Source organism: Trifolium pratense, linkage group LG2 (assembly GCF_020283565.1).
Source record: "Trifolium pratense cultivar HEN17-A07 linkage group LG2, ARS_RC_1.1, whole genome shotgun sequence".
NCBI lineage: Eukaryota > Viridiplantae > Streptophyta > Magnoliopsida > Fabales > Fabaceae > Trifolium > Trifolium pratense.
This window is the reverse complement of record NC_060060.1, coordinates 36760917-36786038: the sequence shown is the minus strand read 5'-3', so window position 1 is coordinate 36786038 and position 25122 is coordinate 36760917. Positions and strand designations below refer to the sequence as shown.

Here is a 25122-nt window from a genome sequence, read left to right as displayed (position 1 = left end):
AATATTTGTTTAAAGGTGCGTATAACAAATGTCCATTATTGTAACTTAAGGCACAAGGCAGAAACGTGTAAAACTAAAGGATGGCATGTTCATTTAAAATGGAAAATTGTAAGGAATGTCTTTCCTAGACACCGGTTAAGGAAAAATATAGAAGTTTTCTGTTGAAAATTATGTATTCAATTAGGTTTGAGATTTACTCCACACCCCTCATAATTTGGGTTATTTATCTATTAATCAATGAGTACAAGTCACATAAATAGATTTGCATGTAGTACCCACAGCTAACTTGTAATCAATTTTTATTTCACATACATATGGCTTGTTCTCATTAGTTGACGAGTAAATACCACAAATTATGAATGGGTAGTTTAGAAAAAAATCATTCAATTATTTAAAAGTTTGAAAAGTGTTGTGAAAAAACAAAATATCCGGTTATCTCTTGGTTACACTTTAACCGCAAATGTTAAAATTGTTAGAATGAATAGTTGTGATATTCTGGAGATGAGCCCGAATCTTTTATTTAAACGTGCTTGTGTACGAGTTTCATGTGATATTTATTATTTATTTTTGACATACAAAAACTTTTATGTTTTTTAACTAGTATCATAAGACTCTATTTGCGAGTTTGAAAGGGAAATGAGGGGGAGAGTTTTGGAGAAAAAGCAAAGAAGAATTGGAAAGAGTAGTGCGGATTTTAGGAAGGAACCAACCGAACAATACAAAGAGCAAATTAATTTTTTTCCTTCTCTCCCTCTTTCTTTGTATACTCTTTGCTTTGTTGTTTTTATTCATCTTTGATATATGAGAGAAATGTTATATTTTACAAACTTATAAGGAATGAATGGGGTGTGAAAGATATTCTAATATATAATCTAGATCTATTTTAATTTATATTTCTCTTCTACTTGAAGTATTATTGTCTTTAGATCTATAGATTTGAAACAAAGTAATTGAATCTCACCTTCTTTATCTTTTCATTTAGTTCTTCTATCATTTGTTGCATTATGTATGAAATATTGAACTATTTTAAAATTATGAATTTTTGGATAATGAAATTTTAGAGGTAAACAAGGACTTTTTTTTTTGGGTATAACAAGGGTCCGTTTGAGTTGACTTATTTTTGAGTTAGTGCAAAATAACTTATAAAAATAAATAAGTTTTAAAAATAGTTTATGAAAAAACATCTAATAAAATAGTTTAGTGAAAACTTATGAATTAACTTCTTTCTTTTTTACTAAAATTTCTGGATTAACTTAAAAACTTATCTATTTGCATAAGTTATTTTGCATAAGCTCAAAAACAAGTCAATTCAAATGGGCTCAACGTTTCAATCTAACTCGTATTAACCGACCCGTTCTACCTCGGCGCCACCTGTATGGCCCAAACAAACCGAAGATGTAATCCATCCAAATTGGATCCAAATTCAATAGTTGCAATTTTTACCAGTTTAGTAAATTTCAGCCCAAACCCGTTCGAAACCAACCGAAAGTCAAGCCTAGTTAACATGATTCAATGATTTTGTCCTAAATATAATATTAACCAAAAATTGAGTGAACAAAATAGTACAACTTTGCGGATTTAGTCGTATCCTGTGACCATGAGCGGCCTGATGGCGGTGCTGTATTGGGTAAGACGTGCCTACCCAGCAAATAAATGTATCGAAATTTTGAGACCTCACACACAAACATTGGAACCAACTCTGAAGTTTCAAATAGCATTAAAATATGCGAATGCGCGTATCTTACTTAAGACACAACCAAACCACTACTACTGGCTAGTACATACACACTACATTGAGTCTGAGATATTGGGTTGGCAGCAAGAGACAACCACTTGCAAATATTTTATTATATTTTATTTCAGACATGTTTTATGGTCACTATATTCAGTCATTAACGACACCTTAGGCCAAATATAACTAACTACAGCTGTATCCGAGTGACTGCACTTTCCTCTGTTCCTTCCATCCTTCAACACATTAATTCATTCATAACTATAAATACATACAACTCCCACTTCTCTCCCACAATCATCTATCCCTCCAATATTTCTTCATACTAGCAAAATATACATACATACATACACCTTCAAATATTAACCATGGCATTTACTCATAATTGTTCAATCCTCTTTTCTCTATTGGTCTTTGGTTCTTCTTTTATCATCTCAACATATGCGGCAGGAAATTTCAACCAGAATTTTGATATTACATGGGGCGATGGTCGTGCCAAGATACTAGACAATGGCCAACTTCTCACTCTTTCCCTTGACAAAGCCTCTGGGTCTGGATTCCAATCCAAGAACGAATATCTATTCGGCAACATTGATATGCAACTCAAACTTGTACCAGGAAATTCTGCAGGCACCGTCACTGCATACTATGTAAGTACTCATCAACACAATTTAATGTAATTACTGTCTTAATGCTACTGCTACAATAATATTCAACTTTCAAATTCATGATCATGTGTTAATTGTTTTTTCTATGGCATGCAGTTGTCATCAAAAGGATCAAATTGGGACGAGATTGATTTTGAATTTTTAGGGAATGTGAGTGGAGAGCCATACATTCTACACACCAATGTGTTTAGTCAAGGAAAAGGCAACAGAGAGCAACAATTCTATCTTTGGTTTGATCCAACTGCTGATTTCCACACATATTCCATTCTATGGAATCCTCAGCGCATTATGTAAGCACTTTTTACAATTACAATTACAATACATACACAAACACCAGACACGATATGAGATATAGAATTGACACATGATGTTGTACACCACATTTTTAATCTGGCTTAGTGTTTGATAAATTTAAAATTCCTTCAAAATGTTTATATTTCACACAATGAATTGATTATTGATGAGCCTGTGTTAATTTAAATGCAGTTTCTCAGTGGATGGAACACCAATAAGAGAATTCAAGAACATGGAATCAAAAGGAGTTGCATTTCCAAAGAATCAGCCAATGAGGATATACTCAAGTCTATGGAATGCTGATGATTGGGCAACAAGAGGTGGTATTGTAAAGACAGATTGGACAAATGCTCCATTCACAGCATCATATAGAAACTTTAATGCAGATGCTTCTTCATCCAATGCATGGTACTCTCAACAGTTGGATTCAACAAGTCAACAAAGATTGAGTTGGGTGCAAAAGAATTACATGATTTACAATTATTGCAATGACACCAAAAGATTTCCTCAAGGCCTTCCAACAGAGTGCATTGCATCTTAATTAATCTTTCTATATTCCTATTGAAACTATATACTTGTAGTAGATTTATTCTTTTTCTTCTTTCTTAGGCCTATTCAATTGGCTTTACTTGTAATTTTTTTTGTTTTCTGATTCATTTATTCTTTGATACTACACAATACAATAAATATTCAGATTTCTTTTCCTCTAAGCTTAATATAATTTGCTAAATTGATTATGTAGACACTTCGTCCTAAAATATAAGTAAAAATGTTCTAAGAATTTAGCGTATTTGGTTTAAAATTTAGACAAAATTCATTCACTTTTGAATTTTTGCTTAAAATGACAATTTTGACCAATCTATCTCGACCATAGTTACATAATTCAGTGACCTTTTAAATTATGTTTGGATTGATGGAATGAGAAATGATGGAATAGATTAACGTTTTATGGTTTGAATTATAAAAATAACAAAGAATTTCATCATATACCACCACTTTACCCTCAATTTTGTTCGATCATAAACTATCGAAACAATTGAATGACATATTTATTTTATTCTGCTGCAGGACAAATTGGTTCACGCATACTTTTGCTAACCAAACAATCCAACAAATTTAAACTGATTTAAATTTAAATATTAATAAATACTTGGGCTTCAAAAATGAATATCATTGGCCCACATGTATGACCACTACAAATCAGAAAATCTGTCCGGTTTGGAATGTAAGTTCCGACTACTTAAGAATGTAGGTTTTGAAATCAGTTCGGATTGTACCTTCCAAAACAAATTTTAACAACAAAATCATGAAAACTCAAAAAATAAACTGTTTAAAGCGCAAATTACATATGACTCCAAATGAGTATAGGATCCTTTATGAGTGAAGAAATGTTGCTTTGAAGGCTTCCAAACTCACAAGATCCTGGTTGAGTGTTCAAATAGTTATGAAAGTACAGTTTCTGCAGCTGGCATATAGAAGAAAAAATAGACATGATTTTTAGTATTCAAAGAGACATAAATTGTTCAATACCTTAGAAAAAAAGTTGTGATGTTTTATCTTGTAATATTTTGTCTAATATTTGCTTTTTACAAATCAAATAAACCTTATGGAATTAGGAGTCATTGTTAGGAAAAGGGGGTTTTGAGCAAAAGAAATTGGACTTGATCAAAATTGTTAGTTTGACTATTATTTTGGTTCATAGACAAAATGACAAATAGACATTGAAAATTCACACACACAAGTAGAGAAGTTGGAATTCGAATCTCAATCACAGTATTTGACCTAACAATTTTGACATTTTTATGAGATAAGAGATTAAACGAAAATTAAAATTTTAATCTCTTAACAGATTAGAATACAACTTTTTTATCATAAATAATAGCACCAAATATCGTACGAAACAAAAGGTTGTTGAAACCTAAAAAATTTGTTTAAGAGAGTCTAAAAATTTACCATAAAGATGATATTTCTATACTTAAAATTTAATTGAGTACAGTTAGTTATTCAACTAAACTCGAAGTAGCTAAGAATTAACTGTAAAATTATATATTAACCATGTAGTAACATTTGCCTTGCTGGATTAACTAAGTCTCCTATCCTCAAAAATCTGGATATCTATCTAATGGCGGTGTTGGTATGTTGGGTGAGACTCACGTGCGCCTATCCAGGACAAATTAATAGTATCTTATATTAAGATTTGAGACCCACATACATACACATTGGATTGGAACCAACTCTTATAATATGTGAATACGCGTCTCCTAAACCAATACTAGCTAGCTAGATACTGTGTAGTAATTTGAGTCTTAGATATTTGGATTTGGGTTGGCGGACAGAAAGTAGAAACGAGTGACATTCTTTATGGCATGCATGGTCAAATTACAGCTGTCCACCCACATTCCACCAAGTGCACTTTCCTCTGTTCCTTCTTTCCATCCTTCCACAAATTCATAACTATATATACCACTACCACTTCTCTTCCACAATCATCCATCCCTTCAACATTTCATCACATCTCTACCAAGATATACATACATACATACACCTTCAAATATTAACTATGCCATTCACTCATAATTGTTCAATCCTCTTATTATCTATACTGGTATTTAGTTCTTCTTTCATGATTACAACATATGCAGCAGGAAATTTCTACCAGAATTTTGATATTACTTGGGGAGATGGTCGTGCCAAAATACTCGACAATGGCCAACTTCTCACTCTTTCCCTTGATAAAGCCTCTGGTTCTGGATTCCAATCCAAGAACGAATATCTATTCCGCAACATTGATATGCAGCTTAAGCTTGTACCAGGAAACTCTGCAGGCACTGTCACTGCTTACTATGTAAGTACAAATAAATAGGAGTAAAACTTACTGTCATAATGCTAATTCTTCTTTGCACTTTCAAATTCATGATCATGTGTTAATTATTTTTACTATGGTATGCAGTTGTCATCAAAAGGATCAAATTGGGACGAGATTGATTTTGAATTCTTGGGGAATGTTAGTGGAGAACCATACATTTTACACACCAATGTGTTTAGTCAAGGAAAAGGCAACAGAGAGCAACAATTCTATCTTTGGTTTGATCCAACTGCTGATTTCCACACCTATTCCATTCTATGGAATCCTCAGCGCATTATGTAAGCACTTTTTACAATTACAATACATACACAAACACCAGACACGATATGAGATATAGAATCGACACATGATGTTGTACACTAACACGTGTCAGACACTAACCACATTTTTAATCTTAAGGCTTAGTGTTTGATAAATTTAAAATTCCTTCAAAATGTTTATATTTCACACAATGAATTGATTATTGATGAGCCTGTGTTAATTTAAATGCAGTTTCTCAGTGGATGGAACACCAATAAGAGAATTCAAGAACATGGAATCAAAAGGAGTTGCATTTCCAAAGAATCAGCCAATGAGGATATACTCAAGTCTATGGAATGCTGATGATTGGGCAACAAGAGGTGGTATTGTAAAGACTGATTGGACAAATGCTCCATTCACTGCTTCATATAGGAATTTCAATGCAGATGCTTCTTCATCTAATGCATGGTACTCCCAACAATTGGATTCAACAAGTCAACAGAGATTGAGTTGGGTGCAAAAGAATTACATGATTTACAATTATTGCAATGACTCCAAAAGATTTTCTCAGGGCCTTCCAACAGAGTGCACTGCATCTTAATTAATCTCTCTATTGCAACAATATACATGTAGAGTTTTTCTTTTTCTTCTTTCTTAGGCCTATTCAATTGATTTTTACTTGTAATGTCCTTCATGTTAATTCATTATTCTTTGATACAATACAATGCATTAAATATTCAGATTTCTTTTCCTCCAACCTGTTTGGTTTTATGGTGAAAAAAATTGATTTTGTAAAATTGAGTTTAGTTAAAGGTAGTTAAATTTAAAGTGGTTTATCTTTGGATACATTTATATAAAAGTGAGTTGAACAATATATTTCAATGAAAAAATCATGTTTAGACTCAAAAGCTACAAATCATAGCTTCAAGTTACAATGACTTTTTGATCAATTCTATTCGAGAGCAATCAAACATGTCAAAATCAATTTTAAACCTCCATAATCAATTCTAGAGGCTCAACACATGGAACCAAACATAAACAACTCTAGATGTACATAGGTTTCTTTTCACCATTTAATCAATTCACATCGCATCTTATTTGATTAAGCACCGAGACTTATTAATTGTTGGCTTAATTATTAAAATGGTCCCTTAAAGACATTTTTGGTTTCACATTGGTCCCTTAAAGAAAAAAATGTCTGAATAGGTCCCTTAAAGAAAAAAAAGGTCTGAATAGGTCCCTTAAAACATATTCATTAATCAGTTTGGTCCTATTCAGACATCTTTTTAGGGACCAAACTGATTAACGGAGATGTCTTTAAGGGACCTATTTGGACTTTTTTTTCTTTAAGGGACTTATTTGGACTTTTTTTTCTTTAAGGGACCAATCTGAAACCAAAAATATCTTTATGGTGAAAGATTTGTTTCACTTGTATATCATCGACTTTCCTTATTTTATTTTATTCATGTTTTTACCACCAGTATCCGACCCACTAGACTGCCTATCTAGTTCAAGGTAAATTATGTTATCAAGTGTTTTAGTCTCCTTCCGATCGTAGTTGTGGGGATTGAACCGTGGTCATCCCTACCACGTCCAACGTCAATCACCATTGAACCAACTAACGATCAGTAGAGTTTCCTTATTATTATTATTATTATTATTATTATTATTATTGTTGTTGTTGTTGTTGTTGTTGTTGTTGTTGTTGTTGTTGTTGTTGTATTTTCCTTCTAGGAAAATTGACATGCCATGCATTTAAATGATAATACAGAAAAGTAAATAAATAAATTAATCTTCTAAAAATAACTTGACACAATAATAAGAGAGGAAGAGACACTTGCTTAGTTCTTCAGAGGAGGTAAAACCCTTTCATTGTGTTGTTATTTCATCTCATCTCTTTGTTGATTAAGTTTTATTTATTTTTATTTGATGGATGTGTTGTTGCGTTCAGATGCGAAGCCCATTTTATTTCTATTATTTGTTTCATGAGTCTATTTTGTTCCGTATTTATTCTTTTCTTTTTTAATCTATTATTTTTAATCTATGAACTTAGAAGACAAATTGTGATAACTTGAACGTTCTAAAACTCGATTTTTTAAATAAATTAAACAAATTAAATTATTTTAAAATGAATTAATTTGATATACATCTCTTCTTTTTTTTTTTGTTACAATTTGATGTAAATCTCTTTAATCCACGAGCTTACAATATAAGTTTTGACATTGACTACTTGATCCTTAAAAAAAAAATGAATGGATTAATTAGATGTACATCTTTTGATAATTTTAAGCAATTATAAAATGGAGGGGGGGGGAGATAGAGAGAGAGGAGAAGGATTACGGAGGGATTTTTGAAATTTAAATTTTGATAGCATTTTTTTTTATATTCAAATTTTGATACCATTGGTCAAAGCTTGTAGAATAAGATTGTACAGTAATTTTTGGTTTTTCACCAAAATGGATGGAGAAAGAAAAGAAGAAAAGCAACGTGCAAAGGAAAAGAAAATAAGGAAAACACAGTTGAAAGTAACGCGACACTATGTTCTGCCTTGTTAATTTTTTTTTGTTTGATTGTGATTGAATTGTTTGGCTGTGATAAAGAGCACTAAGATAATAAACCAAAAATCATGAAAGTAATTTTTTAATATGAATTATGATTCCGTGAAGTCATTTACAAAGATGACCAAAATTCTCACTAGCACATAAACTACATTTATCCAAAAGCTATAAATGACTTAAAGTAATGTTAACTTGAAAGTCTACCTCACAATCTAAGGCTATTTTGAATGAATTCGAGATCATAAAAATAAACAATTTTATTAGCATTATAAGTGCAGATGCGACATTTAGTGTTGAGAGTATTACTTCTTATTCGAGTTCTAGCAATGTTCTTGTGATAGCTATTGTTGCTATTGCTAGAATAATTATATTGATCTTGGCTCGAGTTTGCTGCATAATACTGTGCAGAAAAAGGGAAGTGGAACACGTGGTTTCCTTCTTTATCAGTTAATAATACTAAACTCCAACCAAGACCAATACAATTATTCCAGCACTAACAACGATAACTATCACATGAATTTTGCTAAAACTCAATAATTAAGAAGTAACAGCCTTAACAGATGAATCTTGTTTAAAGATTTTTAATTTAAAAAAGATAAAATATAATTGTAATACAAGCGGTGCAAGTTTAGGGACGGGTTTGAGGTGGATATCAATGTCCCCATTATCCGCCCTAACCCCGTTTTTTGAAATGGAGAAAACCCAAACCCGAACCCAAATTCAATCAATTCAGGTTTACCCCGTCAAAGCGGATTGGATTTGGGCAGGTAGACACGAGTATGAGTTTTATTGTCATGTTTATGTGAGGTACATAACTTGAGTGTGTTTGATACTCCTCATTAGATAGATTTAATTTTTCTTATTGTGAAAGTGAGCACTCATTGTTTGAGGACATGTCTCCAATGATAACTAGTACTTCTGGGACACTAGTTAAGAATATCAAATATAGTATAATCTTTCAATTTATGTGGTCAATATATTTAAAATATGAACAATGTTATTTCCTATGCAAAATTTATCTTTTTAAATTCCTTAGTGTCATAGAGGCACTAGTTAACATGATCCTAAAAATTTTTTAGATAGAAAAAGTTTAATATAAATTTTAATCATTTGTATTCAATTAGTGAAAGAATTATTAAAACTGAAATTTCTAAACAATCATTTACCTTTTGATATCTATATCTTTTTACAATGCATTTTATATTTATAAAAATGTCCTAAAAAAACTCATTTCAATACTCTTAAGTTTAGTCAAAAAAAATTAAGCTACTATAATTAAGTCTTAAAATTTGATTAAACGAGTTTTATAAAAGATAGTGGTAGTATAATTGAGATAAAATATCCATTAATGTTATTTTAAGACTTTTAGGGTGCGTTTGATTCGTAAAACAGCAAGGACTGGACAGAACAGTACAGGACAGAACAAGATAATACAGGACAGGACAAACCTGTACCGGAAAGATATAGGACGATAATATTTTTATATTCGAAAATAAAATGGGTATTTTCGTATTTTTTATATTTGTACTGTGGACAAAAAGTTGTCCCGTGGTTTAGTGAGGGACAAAAAATCTTGTTTTTGTCCTGTCCCTTGCTATCTAATTTGTCCAGTCCCATAACAAATTTCAAATCAAACAGAGTACAACAAAAGTTGTCCTGTCCAGTCCCCTGTTTTTTAGCAAATCAAACGCACCCTTAAAGAGACAAATCCATGAATTTAAATAACAGCAAATTAAGTTGGAAATTCTATAAACTATGTGTCAAGTTATGTTTTGAAAGAGATTCTAGGAGCAGAACTTAGTATCCATCCAGCAGCATTTGGATATACTCTAACAATAACAAGTGAAAAAAAAGGTAAATAATTACAGCTAGCTTCTGCCTCTTGCCAGGAAGATAAGGTCAATTGTGGCAACGGTGACCGTGACCTTATCCACTACACTAAGATATTCATCATATTCATTCATCATACATATATCATATACTTTATTCATATTCATATTCATATTTATTCATCATATATATCATATACTTTATTTACCTGATGAAAGTGACCGTGTCATGCAAACTCCTAAAATCCAATAAAAAACCGCGTGCTCATCCAATTGTAACATAACATTACATTACATTACATACCCTTCACCAGTAATGTACTACCCTTTTTATTTATTCATTGATTCATTAATTGAATATACGACAAAGTTTGTTGGTTTAGCTCTCATTTGAGCTTTTGACAGCTTTCTACAATTCAATTCAATATAGTACAATACAACTATCTACAGCTTATAGCTCAAAAAATTAACAAAGTGACCTTCCTATCCTTTTCCTTTGCTGCTACCACTTGATTCAAAAATTCACACATCGATCATTTCTTACTATATATATATATACCAACTCTTCAATCTTTCACAACACATCCAACATTACCACTTAATAATTTATTTATTTCCTTTAATTGACAACATTCACCTCTTGACATAACACTTTTATTGATGGCTTCTACTAGTACCACTTGTTGTAACAATTTACTAGTGCTTCTTATTACTCTACTTTGCATTAATGTAGCATTTGTTGCTAGTAATTTCAACCAAGATTTTCAGATTACGTGGGGTGATGGTCGTGCTAAAATACTTAACAATGCTAATCTTCTCACTTTGTCACTTGACAAAGCCTCAGGCTCAGGTTTTCAATCCAAAAATGAATACTTATTTGGCAAGATTGATATGCAACTTAAGCTTGTTCCAGGAAACTCTGCTGGCACTGTCACTGCTTATTATGTAAGTATACGTGAAATATTCATACTTTATAACTATTTTCATATATGATCAAATATATTTTCACCAGCTTATACATGCTTTTTTTTACTGATGAGATTTTTTTGTGAATTCAGCTATCATCAAAAGGTGGAGCATGGGATGAAATTGACTTTGAATTCTTGGGAAATTTGAGTGGTGATCCTTACATTCTTCACACCAATGTGTTTAGCCAAGGAAAAGGCAACAGGGAGCAACAATTTCATCTATGGTTTGATCCAACTGCAAATTTCCACACATACTCAATTCTATGGAATCCACAAAGAATTGTGTAAGCACTTAACCACTCAATATTCATCCAATTTCTACTAAAAATTTGCTATTTATAATTTGACATAAGAGTTCAGTGCAAGTTACTAATTTATTGATGTGTTGAATTAAATTAATTTCAGATTTTCTGTTGATGGAACACCAATAAGAGAATTTAAGAATTTGGAATCAATTGGAGTTCCATTTCCTAAGAATCAAGCAATGAGGATATACTCAAGTCTTTGGAATGCTGATGATTGGGCAACAAGAGGTGGACTTGTAAAGACAGATTGGTCAAAAGCTCCATTCACTGCTTCTTATAGAAATTTCAATGCCAATAATGCTTGTATATGGAATAGTGGAAAATCCTCATGCAAATCATCATCAAAATCCTCTACTTCCTCTGCATCATGGCTATCACAAGAGCTTGATTCAACTGGTCAGCAGAGGCTGAGGTGGGTGCAGAAGAATTATATGATTTATAATTACTGCTCTGATAAGAAGAGATTTCCACAAGGCCTTCCACTTGAATGCACTCACTAGTTCTATATATATATATATACTATAGAAATCTCTCTATTGCCTCATTTGTCATTTTCCTATGTAGTATATATCTTCATTCTTTTAATTTATGCTTATATTTGTTTGTTTGTACTTCTATTTTATTTATTTAGCATGTAAAATATCACGTGTAGTCCTAGCTAGATCACCTTTGTAATGTAACTATAGATAATATGATATGATATAACAGTTATTCCATTATTTTCATGTTCAATTTTCACACCATTGCGCAAGCAAGCTTTGGTTTTTTATTTATCAATATAAGCTTATTTAGTTTATAAAATATTTCTTGTTGTGTTAAGCCTCCATTATTCGTAAAAAGGATCCAGTAATCTGAAGTTTGATCGAAAGTTAAGTATAATCTAATTAAGAATTATTTCTCTCAATAATCAAATTTAAATTCTCTGAAACGATATATTAACAACTTAAACTTACTCACTTAGATACTAACTAGTAATATTTAAAGAATCATGCTAACATGTGTGATAATAAAACACAAGCTAAAGTTAATTCACAATCATATTTAAAAACCATTCAATATTTGGTTAAAAATAGGAAAATTCAAGGGAGATTCTATGGTACATTCCCTTTTTGGACTGTTTTGGTGCAGTCATTTTTTTTAACCAATAGAATTCATTTTAATTCTTACATCAGCGCAAGTCTATGGTAAGTCCTTTTTTTTAACAAACTTTTATTTATTGCATATGAGTCCCCCATCAAGTAAATAATCATTTACAAATTAAAAACAAATTTTATTTGAATTAATAGTTTTAAAAAAAAAAACACAAATCTACTCATAATTTATAATGTTTTTTATTTGAACAAATTAAAAATAAAATTGAAAGTAACAATATCTTAAACTAACACTCCTGCATCTTCTCAAACATGTTCTTCTTTTCCAACACTCATGCCATTCTCAAACCCTTCCATCAATCTAGGTGCACACTCTGTTATTATAGAACAGAATATGATTTGCTTGTTGATCGATTGAGGCAGAAACAGATTGGATAATACCGATGGCCAACCTCCAATTGGTAATCCTGATTCTGATGGGCGCTGCGGCGGTTTTCACGGCAGTTGAGTGGCGACTCCAATCAAGCTTGTTGATTCTGATACGGAAAACTCAAAAAACGAATAGAGGAAGACAAATTAAAAACACGATGATTGGATCAATCTCGGTTTCCTTCGTTGCGACGGTGTTTCTACTGTCGTTTCAGCAGCAGCAACAACCAACATGACACATGATTCCTGCGAGATAGTGATAGCTCGACAGGGAGAGTCGCGGCGGAGAGCTGAGAAACGGCGGTGAAGTCTCAATTCAAAATTATTGACAGTTAGCTACTTTTGAATTGGTTCAATGCAGCAAAAAGTCACAGAACATAGAAATCTCAAAAAAAAAAAAAAAAAAAAACAAATTAAACCATAAACCCTAATTCCCAAATTGAAATCAAATTGATTCTTAATAAATAATTACACATAAATAAATATAACAAACATTTCAGTTTCGTATTTAGCTTAACAATTGTCTTTTCGATAGACCACACACAAACTTCTTTTCCAATCTCGCCGTCGAATGGAGTTCCGTTCGCGAAAACAATGATGAACGCAGATGATGAAGTTTCAATTTTAGTGATGATGAGCGCAGGTGATGAACTGAAAATTTTCAGTTTTAGTGATTTTGAGACTTAGAGATGAAAGGAGGTGGTGATGAAGAGAGGTTTCAATTTCTTGTCTGAAATTTTTTTGATAGCGTAGAAACTGACTTTGTTTCTTTTTTTTCAATCACAATTAAAATAAAAAATAATTTAAATATTGGGGTAGTTTTATAACTTTTAATATGATAGGGGCTTAGTTAAAATATTATTTGATATGAAGATACATGGTAGGTACCATATAAGTGGTTTGTACCATATAATTTAAAATTAGTGAATACTTTATCCTCATTGGTCAGATTAAGACTGCACCAATACATTCCAAATAAGGGGCTGCACCATAGAATTTTCCAAAATTCAATGGTGTTGTTCTTATTTGGACTGTTTTGGTGCAGTCCTAATCTAGTCAATAAGAATGCAGTGTTGACTCACTTTGAATTATACGGTACTTACCATGTATCTTTATATTTATTAATATTTCAACTAAATCCCTACCATATTAAAAGTTACAAAATTACACAAATGTTTAAATTGTTTTTAATTTTAATTGTGATCTTAAATCAATTAAAACAAAATTACATCTAAAATTGAAACAAAAAACAATAAAGTCACAAAATCACTAAAATTGAAACTTTTGTTCATCACTTGCTTTCATCAAAGTCACTAAAATTTGAAGGAGTTGAGAGATACAATGAATAGAATTTCTGACTTACGAAAAAAACTCCAAAACCTGAAAATCACTACCACTAATAAACGATGGATATGCATCTAAAGAATGTAGAGGACCACACCACAAGTGAACCAATTTGCAATTCTTGTACACATGGTATAAGACTACCAGTAATACAACATCCCCTATGAATATTTGACAACCCCTTGCCGTCACAGAAAGAAAATAGCAGTACAGAGCAATCTTAGGACCTCGAAGAAAAGGAGAGAAATTGATGGTTTTTAAATTTCATTGCCATCTTCTTCTTCCGGAGAATAAGAAGATGGAGACGAACAATAGGTAGAATTTGAGATTTAGGGTTTTCAATTTCATTTTTAATTTGGTCAAATAAAAAATATTATAAATTATATTATCTGATTTGTTTTAAATTGAAATAATTTTTTATTTTTTTTATAATTTTTAAATGAATACTTGATGGGGGACTCATATGCAATAAATAAAAGTTTGCTAAAAAAAAGAACCCACCATGGACTTGCGCTGATGTTGGAATTTAATTTAACTCTATTGGTAAAAAAAAAAAATACTGCACCATAGAAGCTCCCTTAAAAATAAGGTGAATATTTGACATCCAATACTCAAATCTTAAAAAGAGATTAATTATTTAAACATAAAAAACAAAATTGTCGACACAATATAAATATGTTGTTGTGGACTTGTGGTCATTCAAATGTTTAAAGAATATGCTTAAATTGGAAACTGACGTGGGAAGATACAAAAGGTCTCACGTGAAACGTAGATGTCACCTGTCAGGCTGTCACACTCACACAAATAAAATCATAATCCAACCTTTCTATAATCGAGTTTATCTCCATGCATAATCACTTTCCAACAATCAACTTGGAATGCAAATAAACAACCTTTCTTGGGAACAACTGCATGCAAGTTAACAAATCAAAGTATTTGGTGAACTCCAAGTTTGAAAAGGATACGTAAATGAGATATACCACACAACACATAAATCATCAAAACTTCAACTTTAGTAAAGGATCACGGAATTTATGATGCTGAAGGTTCTTTATTCATAAAATTGTATCACAGATGAATGGAGGGGGTATATGTGAAAGAAAGAAAGTCAAAATCTATTCAATTTTCTATCTATTCAATTTTCTTACTCGAGAAAGCGGACACAAGTTGAAACAAACCTGTGATAAAATACATCTTCTTAAGTTAAGCAAAATATAATTTCTTCATCCCGTGATTAAGTTAAGCAAAACATAATTTATTCATCCCGTGAGCATAGCTCAGTTGGGGAGACATGAAATTCTAACCATTAGACTACTTGACACAAAAAAAACATAATTTTTAACCAATGTAGTGTGACACATGTGGTGGATACTTAGTGTCAAGAATCATAGGATCATAGTGCCATAGATCATACACATAGGATATGAAGAGAGCATAGTCTCATATATCATATTTTTTATTGATAAAAGATAGTAAAATGTGTACATTAGTGTTCTATTTATAGGACTCAATTAAATAACTAATTGAGTAACCAACCTCTAACTAATTTCTAACTAATTAACTAACATCAACAAACTCTAACTATCTTAACACTTAGATATCTTAATCATTTAGTCCACGAGGTTCGACCTCTGGCCAATGCGTCTGGAAAATATTTGTTGGAAAAGATTAATCCCTTAAACAAATTTCAGTAACCTCAAAGGGATTAGTATTTACGGTTGTGCACAAAAGATTCCTTGGTTTATCCAACCAAAAAAAAAAGGAAATTTTCCTCGTTCACAAGTTCCATTTTAAACTGCCATAAAAAAAATAAAAAATAAAAAGTTCCATTTTAAATTTTAAAAGTAACTGAACGGGGTTGATTGTTTGTCATTGTCCCTCTTCAATTTAAATAAAAATTCAAAAACAACTACAGCTTATTCATATAAGCATTAATAATTGAGAAATGCAGGAATAACAGCTCTGCTAATGCTAGAACAGTTTCTAGTTTTAGAGTATAGTGAAAGGATTACCTCGAAATTTGCTTTCTTTAGTAACTATCCCAAAAGCTTCGGCAGTTTCACGAATCATATGATGCCACCAATTCCAGTAAAATAGTTTAGTTTATCCTCCACAACTGCAAAACATTTATGTGTCAGTGTGTGGACATAGTTCAGTCAGTGATAACAAGCAGAGAATTATTTAGGAGGTAGATGATACAGCTTTCAATCTTTGTTTTGCAGGAATCTCAAATGGCCAATTTTTTTATAAATCGAAAAGACAGTGCATGTTGAACCATCTACTCTCTGTTCCTAAGCATAGTATGAAATAATTGTTGAAGTATAATTCAAATGTTAGTAGTTAGTTAGTTTAGATAGTTATGATTTTAGTAAGTTGTGTATTGTTAGTTAGTTGTTGCTTAGTGTGCAAGTAACACAATTGTATATAATTAGCAATGTAACTCTCTTTATGTGATCAATAAGAAAACTTTCCCTTAACTTTCTCTCAATCTCTCTCTCAATTCTTCACTCACTTTTCTTCACCATTCTCTCTAAACTCTAACAATAATTACACATTAATTCATAAGCATGTGTGGGGAAATGATTAACATCCAATCAATGGCAAAATAACTGTCCTTGCAATTTTCCAAACTAAAGAAAGTGGTTTAGCATTTTCTATTTAATATGAAATAGAAGAATAAAGAGAAAATGAATCATTATTTCTCAATTATTGAATGTACATAGGTGTATGGATCCTATATATAGATGTAAGGATAGAGTAACTAACTAATACAAGAGAGTTAACGCTAACCGGTGGACTAAGTAACTTGTAGACTAGAACTAATGCTAGTGTTAGTTTTGACTAATTCGTCTTGCTTTATATCAGCATGATCTTGGTGAATAATTCCCTTAGACGAGTAAAATTGAGTAAGCATGAATTCAGACCCATTGTCAGATCTAATAGTTTTAGGGGTAGTATGGAATTGGTTTTCAATCATGACAATGAAATTTTGAAGCTTAATAGCTACTTCAGCTTTGGACTTGACTAATAAAATCCACACAAATCTAGAGTAGTCATCAACGATGGTGAGAAAGAATTTATGACCATGAACAGAAGGTATAGCTAAGGGACCCCAAATATCACAATGTAACAATTCAAAAGCAGAATTTGCAATAGCATTACTTAATGAAAAAGGCAATTTTCATTGTTTTGCAAAGTGGCAAACATCACAAAGAGCTTGAGTATCAACAGTAATAAAAGGATACATTTGAATCATATTGGAAAGCCTAGCATTGGAAACATGACCTAATCTAAAATGCCAAATGGCAGACATAGGAATAGTTTGATGTTTATCAACTACATTATTAATGAAAGCAGAAGAAAAATTGAGACTAGCTTGAGAAGCAAGAAACGAAGCATTGACTGGTAATTTGTATAATCCATCCACATGTTCACCAAAACCAATCATCTTCTTGGATTTCACATCCTGTAAAGCACAATTGTCACCATTAAACAGGATGAGACAATCAAGGGATTGACAAAGTTTGGAAACAGATATAAGGTTCAAATTGAAAACAGGTGAATAGAGAACATGAGTGAGAGATAAAGTGGGTGAAAGAGTGACATTACCAGCATGTTGAACAATCACAGAGCTACCATTAGGCAATTTTATGTGCATAGGTTTGATTTTATAGAAAGAATTAAACCATTGTAGGGAGGAACAAATATGTTCAGAAGCTACAGAATCTAAGAGCCAAAAAGTTGAAGTAATATTTAAGGAGCAAATGAGAGAAGAGACGATACCTGAAGAGGGCTCATTTGGTGAAGGACCATGAGCCATAGAGAGTTGGTTGACACTTGAAGAAGGGTTGGAGGTGGATGCTGAGGGTGGTAAATTCACTTGCTGAAGCAAAACCACGAGCTGATGAAATTGCTCTTGAGAAATAGAGTTGTTGACAGTTGCAGAAACACCTCCTTCAGTGTTACCATTGGAAGCTTCACCTTCCTAAGTGTTGGAAGCATTAACAGATGCTCCATTTCGATTTTGATTAGGGTGTCCATGCTTAGCATAACAGAATTCCACAACATGATTATTACGATGACAAAATGTGCAGTATTTGGAATTAGGCTTACTACTGCTAGCAGAAGGTCCTTTGTCACGAAATTGGGGTTTGTATGCAGCATTAATCAAAGAACTAGATTCATCATTAAAAACAGTAGAAGGTAGAGATTGTTCTTCTTGAATAGCTAGAGAGTAAACTTTATTCAAAGAAGGGAGAGGATCCATTAACAACAATTGAGTCTTAACTACTGAAAATTGATCACCAAGACCAGTGAGAAATTGGATAACCTGAACTTCAAGCCGATAATTGCGAACAAGTTGTAAAGCAGGGCAACGACATTGATGCATACACGTGCAATTAGGAATAGGGCGATGTGAATTCAATTCTTCCCAAAGCGATTTCATGTCAGTGAAGTAATCAAGAATAGTCTTAGTACCTTGTTTGAGATTGTTGATCGAATTTCGAAGAGTTGCGATGCGTATGCGATCAGCTTTGGAAAAAACGCTCTTGCAGATCAAGCCAAACTTCAATAGCAGTGTCATGGAAAGCAATGGTGGAAGCAATTGGATCGGATACAGAGTTCAATAGCCAAGAACACACCAAGTAGTTACAATGTTCCCATTGATTCCAATTCAGATTGTGCATATCAGGAATCTCCATGGTACCATCAATGAACGAGAGCTTGTTCTTCCCGCCTAAAGCGTGCTTCATCGAGCGACTCCATGCGAGATAATTCGGACCAGTGAGCTTAGGAATGACATTGATCGAATTAGGACCTTCACTAGGATGAATGTGGAGAACAGAATCAGTGTCGGACGAGGGATTAACTGGTGCGAGACGAGGAGGCATAGTGAATAGAAAAACAGAGATAATGAAATCGAGATAAACAAAGAGGAATCAAAGGGAGAAAAACGAGATTGATCGGTGGAAATGCAAGGATTTGCAGAGAAACGAGCAAGAAAACGAGATTGATCAGTGGAAATGCAAGGATTTGCAGAGAAACGAGCAAGAAAACAAGATTGATCGGTGGAAATGTAAGGATTTGCAGAGAAACGAGCAAGAAAATGCAAGAAGAAGCACAAGGTTGAAGATGAAGACGGTTACAATGTGTAACCAACTTCCAAGGATCGTAACTAACTTCTCAGAGAGAAGTTTCTGATACCATAATATGAACTAGAAGTGTAAAGAGAAAATGAATCATTATTTCTCAATTATTGAATGTACATAGGTGTATGGATCCTATATATAGATGTAAGGATAGAGTAACTAACTAATACAAGAGAGTTAATGCTAACCGGTGGACTAAGTAACTTGTAACTAGAACTAATGCTAGTGTTAGTTTTGACTAATCCTTATTGCTTTATATCAGCATGATCTTGGTGCAATACTATTGTAGGAGTCTCATCCAAAAGCAAAAACTAAAAATAGAGTGTGCTCAAACCTAAAATAATAGCACCATGTAGATCTACATCAAGGAGACATTGAGACAATTGATTTTTCCTGGACAGGTTTGTTTTGACATAAAAATCATCAGAAAATAAAAGTGCCAGAAAACTTGAAGATAGGAAACTATGAAATTCAACAATAGCAAAGATACATAAACAGTACAGTACCCAGCAGATTTAAGCAATAGTGTTATATAGTCTTTCCACATTACATGCATTGGCTTGAAAATATCAAATCTGCAATAAAAATGAACGGTGATAAGAGAATAAACAGAATACCATTGCAGAAAAAGTTAAGCAATTAGAATAAAGCAAAGTGTATCATACTTTATTTGTTCCTAACATGAATCTAGGAATTCCCCAATGAAAGACGAAATAAAAAATTCTTCACAACAACATACACTACCACAAACTACAGGGCTATAGCAGTAATGATAAGGAATTAAGGATCAACAGATTCCTGTGAAGAGAAGTTTGGAGACCTTAAACTTACTGATGGAACTCTTGCGGAAGATCCAATGATCCATGTTTTTTATGTTGTTTCATGGACACGTGCTTCTTAGAGCGTTTTGAATGAATTCGCAAAGCCCTCGTTTGAGAAGATGAAGAAAGTGCACGTCCTTGTACATAATTATCAAGAAGGATCCAGTTGTCGATTTTCATGTTACTAGATCCTTGCATGTACTTTACGGCTGCATCTCCCTTCTAAAGAATTTCATGCAATACTCCAGGAATCGAACCTCCTCTTTCAGCAGAAAACTGCAGAATACAAGTAATAACAAACGGGGAAAATATAATCTTTGAAATCAAATGCTTGAATGGAGTTCAGACTTCACAGAAGATTGACCATCGACTTAATGGAATTACAGTATAAAAAGAGAAGTTGATCATGAAATGCTTGAACTAAAATACCTCCCCATTATTTGTGAGCAGATTTTCATCTACAGTCACAGAAAGTTGGGCATATTCTGGACCATCTTCATTGTCTGATATCAATAGTTACTTCATTATTCCACATAAATTGAAATTATAAATTAAATATATAAGATGGACTAAACTCTGTTTTCAACTTATTTTCATAAGCTCATCTATATAGCTTATTGTGATTAGCTGTTTTCAGCTTATTCATTCTCTCTTGAATTGTAGAAACAACTTATACATAAGCTATAGTATTGTACCATAAGTGTTATATTGATAAGTGTGAATTGTTCTCTCCAAAGCCTCCAATGTGCGTTTCCTTGAATCTGCAGCCATCAACACATTACCTTCATACAATACGAAAAAGAGACACTTAGAACACTGTCACATAACCAATACTATTCAAATGACCAAAACTAATCAAAAACTGGTTAAGCTTATACTTAATTCTGTCTCAAAGTGAGAACAACAAGATATTAATTCAAATTTGAGGCAAAGTATAAGGTTAAATTTTGAATTTGGAAAGGAAGGAAATTAGGGTTTTGAGCGAGAAGTTTGGGGCTTTTGATTTTAAGATGAAAGTGGCAAAAGAAGAAGATATACCGTTGAGTAAAAAGAGAGAGGAAGATGGTGATGAGAACAAGTTTTTTGTTTTTTGGTAGATAAACTCAAGTTATTTTAGTGGCGGCAAAAAAGAAACGTAATGATAGTGTCAAAATGGGCTATCCCAAATGGTTCGGATTTTTTCCGGGCTTGGGCCTAAAAATTCTAGCCTCAATTTTTTCTGGGCTTTTTTAGCTCAGTTCGATAAAGTCTGTTTAAAATATGGACTAATTCGAATGGACTATGGGTGGCCCGCAAGTTCGAATAAATTATAATTAAAAAAAATATATGAGTAGTAATTATGTAACGTTATTAAAGTTCTGAATAAAAAAAAATTAAAAAAACTCTGAATAAGTATAAAAGTTCAATGAAATAAAAATTGGTTCAAGTTCTTTTATTTGCATGCAGTTGATTTTTTAAAAAAAAAAAACTCGGTAGCCAACTTTATATGGGTTTGAAGGTATGCTTATTAAAGTTCTATTATTTTTCAAATATTTTTAACAACCATTTTTTATTTTTATTTTGTAGAACTAGATGATGTTAATAATATAGATAAAGATGATGAAACTTATGAAAGTGTTCAAACATTCAACACTAGAATATGTGAACATTGACTGAGTCACTTAGATGACTTGTTGTAAAAAGTTTGAACTTACTTTATTTTGAAGAGTTATAATATAGTCTCTTGTTTGGTGGTGTCCAAGAATGAGAAGTGATATAAAGGCTCCTTAGATACAGGCTATTTTAAGTTTGTTTGATTTTATAGGATTGGTCATGCGTGACGTTGGTGACGGTATATGTTTAAACAACAATGTTTGCGACAGTTTAAATAACAATGATCACTCTTTTATAGAAGATAAAGCACGTATTAAAATATGGGCAGATAGTCTCCTACATCGAACCATAGCAAAACTTCTAAAGTAGGTCACGCATGGCATATGTTTATTTAGTTTTTATTATATTTTACCTTTAAATAAACTATTATATTTTTTTCTGATATTTTATTCATTAAATGCAGGGATGTTGTTGATGTTCTCAGATTTTTACATAGACAAGGTGTTAAGCATTTATACCTAATGCCAGATAACATACTGGTGTTTCGGTGTTGACATGCCCATAAAATACAATTTTGCTTTAATTTAACACAATTAAGTAGAGAATTATTCTTCAATCAGATCTGATGAGCGAAGAAATTTTTTTTTGCATAAGTAGGTTTGAAGGGAAGGGGCTCACTGTCATCCATTACATAAACCAAAGCATTTGCGTTACCTGAGATCATTTCGAGAAGTATATGAAGTTCAAGGACAACTCGCTTTAATAAATTCTAAAGTTGTAATGTCGATGAGAACGTCTTATGAAGTTATGGGTCAAGGAGTTGGAGGCACGAAAAATCTTCCTTTTCGGTTTTCGGACTTAAAGAACTATTTAATGACAATTCGTCAAAAGGAGATGGTGGTTGGTGAAACAACTATAATTCAAGAATTATTTAGAAAATGAAGCTCTCTCGAAACCATCTTTTTACTATGATATCCAAGTTGATGTTGCAGAAGACATAGCTAGCATTTTTTGAGCAGATAGAATTATGCAATTAGATTATTCTCTACTTGGCGATGTCATCAGTTTTGATACAACGTACCGAACAAACAATCAATATTGCTCATTAGGTTAGTATTTTGAATTTCTCTCATGTTTTAAATTAGTGTTTGGTTTCATTATGTTGTATTTTGTTCTGGCACGGATAATGTAGGTAGGAGTACATTTTAAACTGCCTAGTGTGTAGGTGTTTGTGTCATATGTGTCCGAGTCTGTACTTTAAGAGATCTCTAGTCTACTGATTTTATTAGAGAGTGTTTTTTTTCCAAATGCATTTATGTTTCTTATAAATTTTAATGGAGGTCATTGCTAAATTCTTTTGTAATTACATTTAATGATAGATAGTTTGAAATAAATGAAGTAAATAAGTTTTAACTTTTTAGAACCGATGATTGAAATATCCAAATTTAGATAACTCTAGCTACTAAAGTTCACTAATTGAGGGTTGGAATGCACTTAAATTAGTGATTGCTTTCATTATTTAGTGTAATTTATATATATGTTGTATTTTGTTCTGATTTGGTTCATTTACATTTCAGCCGCCTTTCTTGGTTTTGACAATCATCGTAAGAGTGTTTTATTTGGTGCTGCCCTATTGTATGATGAGACGGCAACTACTTTCGATTGGTTGTTTACAACATTCTTGAAGTGTATGTCCAATAAGAAACCACAGACGATATATACATACCATGCTAGTGCGTTGTTGAAGTCAATTCCGAATATTTTTTTAAGGTGTTTTTCATGGGCATTGCTCATGGCACATGGGAGAGAGTGCAAAGAAAAATCTCGTCTCTCGTGCAAACAGTGCATTTTAAAAGTAAAATATAATAAATACTAAATAAACATATGTCACGCATAACCTACTTTAGAAGTTTTGCTATGGTTGGATGTAGGAAACCATCTGCCCATATTTTAATACGTGTCTTATCTTCTAAAAAAGAGCGATCATTGTTGTTTAAACGTTCGCAAACATTGTTGTTTAACGGACACAAATGTCACACATAACCAATCCTATAAATTCAAACAAACTACAATAGCCTCTATATATATATATATATATATAAGGAAAATATAATATCACCTTTGTTTTGACTTAAATCAAAGTAAGTAGAGGCGATACTGGGGTGGGACTGAGGGTGGCCACGACCCTCCCCCACCCCAAAAGAAAAATATTTTTTTATACGTTTGATTTTTTTTATTTTTTTTATACGTTTGATATTAATTCAAATATATTATTAATTATATTAAGTAATGTAGTATACGTATTTGTACAAATATTAATTTAGAATTTACTATGAGTATAAGGACAACATTTGCTAGAAAATAACCTACCATATTTTTTTTATATCACTATTTATTTATTTTCAAAAAAAAAAAAAAAGTAAAATTCACTAGACGTGTGGCGCTATGACGCTATCAACTTGTAGTACTCCATCCAACTAGTGTCGGCTAATAAATTTTTTTTTTTAACGTGGCTAATAAATTGTTGATAGTGGTTAAATTTATATACAGACAAAAAATTATATTTAATATGGAAAAAACAATATGTGACTTAAATCCTCATCCTTTCAAATCCATCAAACTCCATACGTACCAAGAAACGTAAACAAGCACTAGTTATGTCCATGTTGTTAAATGTGGGGAGTGATGATGGTGCTGGGTTAGATTGGAGAGGTGGAGTTAATAGCTTAGCTGGAAATGTTTGATGGTTGGTTTGGTTGGCATTCATTCTCACTCAATGGATGGAGTTTGATTAGTGAGATTTTACTACTTCACCAAACAAACTCTGTTACATTATAGTAATGTTAATTAATGAATCCAAAGGACAATCATTGCATTAAAGATTTGATGTTTTCTCTCTTGACCCCCGTTTTTTTTTTTTTGCCTTGAAAACAAATTTAGGTTTATAAAACCCGAAATCTAGTTTGAAATTGCACTAGAAATAATTCAGTTTCTGCGAACCGAAGTTTTTTGTAAGGACAAAATTGAAATATTGGGGGTATAAAAGAATCACACGTCGGGAGAGAAAACATCCAAAGATTTTACTATGTTGAGTTGAGACAATAGCAACGGACCAATTTGACACTTTTTAATTGATATTGAACACAGGGCTAATGTGGGGCTAAGGGTGTTGTAAGGGTAATTGGATGTCTTGTGTTGTTGGTCGATGTTTCTTATTCCATGTTGTGCCTAATG

General features: G+C 32.2%; 3 protein-coding genes and 1 pseudogene across 3 annotated transcripts; 3 read left to right on the top strand and 1 right to left on the bottom strand.

The window, feature by feature from the left end:
* The first annotated feature begins 2020 nt into the window (after positions 1–2020).
* Positions 2021–3397, top strand: LOC123908181 (probable xyloglucan endotransglucosylase/hydrolase protein 23). Its single transcript, XM_045958730.1, has 3 exons — positions 2021–2382; positions 2497–2690; positions 2887–3397. The coding sequence occupies exons 1-3, from the start codon at positions 2101–2103 to the stop codon at positions 3233–3235; spliced, it is 825 nt and encodes a 274-aa protein (XP_045814686.1). The 5' UTR covers positions 2021–2100; the 3' UTR covers positions 3236–3397.
* A 1786-nt stretch (positions 3398–5183) lies between these two features.
* On the top strand, positions 5184–6545 carry LOC123908180 (probable xyloglucan endotransglucosylase/hydrolase protein 23). The gene is made up of 3 exons (XM_045958729.1): positions 5184–5539; positions 5645–5838; positions 6053–6545. Exons 1-3 carry the CDS (start codon positions 5255–5257, stop codon positions 6399–6401), a joined length of 828 nt encoding a protein of 275 aa, XP_045814685.1. The 5' UTR covers positions 5184–5254; the 3' UTR covers positions 6402–6545.
* A 4223-nt stretch (positions 6546–10768) lies between these two features.
* LOC123909672 (xyloglucan endotransglucosylase/hydrolase protein 22-like) lies at positions 10769–12179 on the top strand. The gene is made up of 3 exons (XM_045960545.1): positions 10769–11132; positions 11246–11439; positions 11561–12179. Exons 1-3 carry the CDS (start codon positions 10848–10850, stop codon positions 11958–11960), a joined length of 879 nt encoding a protein of 292 aa, XP_045816501.1. The 5' UTR covers positions 10769–10847; the 3' UTR covers positions 11961–12179.
* A 2697-nt stretch (positions 12180–14876) lies between these two features.
* On the bottom strand, positions 14877–21365 carry LOC123910851 (annotated as a pseudogene).
* Between the last annotated feature and the right edge of the window lie 3757 nt (positions 21366–25122).

Coding starts and splice junctions, on each gene's coding strand:
- LOC123908181 (XM_045958730.1), top strand. CDS start 2,101: ATGGCATTTACTCATAATTGTTCAATCCTCTTTTCTCTATTGGTCTTT. Junction 2,383..2,496: donor GCACCGTCACTGCATACTAT/GTAAGTACTCAT, acceptor TATGGCATGCAG/TTGTCATCAAAAGGATCAAA. Junction 2,691..2,886: donor TGGAATCCTCAGCGCATTAT/GTAAGCACTTTT, acceptor ATTTAAATGCAG/TTTCTCAGTGGATGGAACAC.
- LOC123908180 (XM_045958729.1), top strand. CDS start 5,255: ATGCCATTCACTCATAATTGTTCAATCCTCTTATTATCTATACTGGTA. Junction 5,540..5,644: donor GCACTGTCACTGCTTACTAT/GTAAGTACAAAT, acceptor TATGGTATGCAG/TTGTCATCAAAAGGATCAAA. Junction 5,839..6,052: donor TGGAATCCTCAGCGCATTAT/GTAAGCACTTTT, acceptor ATTTAAATGCAG/TTTCTCAGTGGATGGAACAC.
- LOC123909672 (XM_045960545.1), top strand. CDS start 10,848: ATGGCTTCTACTAGTACCACTTGTTGTAACAATTTACTAGTGCTTCTT. Junction 11,133..11,245: donor GCACTGTCACTGCTTATTAT/GTAAGTATACGT, acceptor TTGTGAATTCAG/CTATCATCAAAAGGTGGAGC. Junction 11,440..11,560: donor TGGAATCCACAAAGAATTGT/GTAAGCACTTAA, acceptor AATTAATTTCAG/ATTTTCTGTTGATGGAACAC.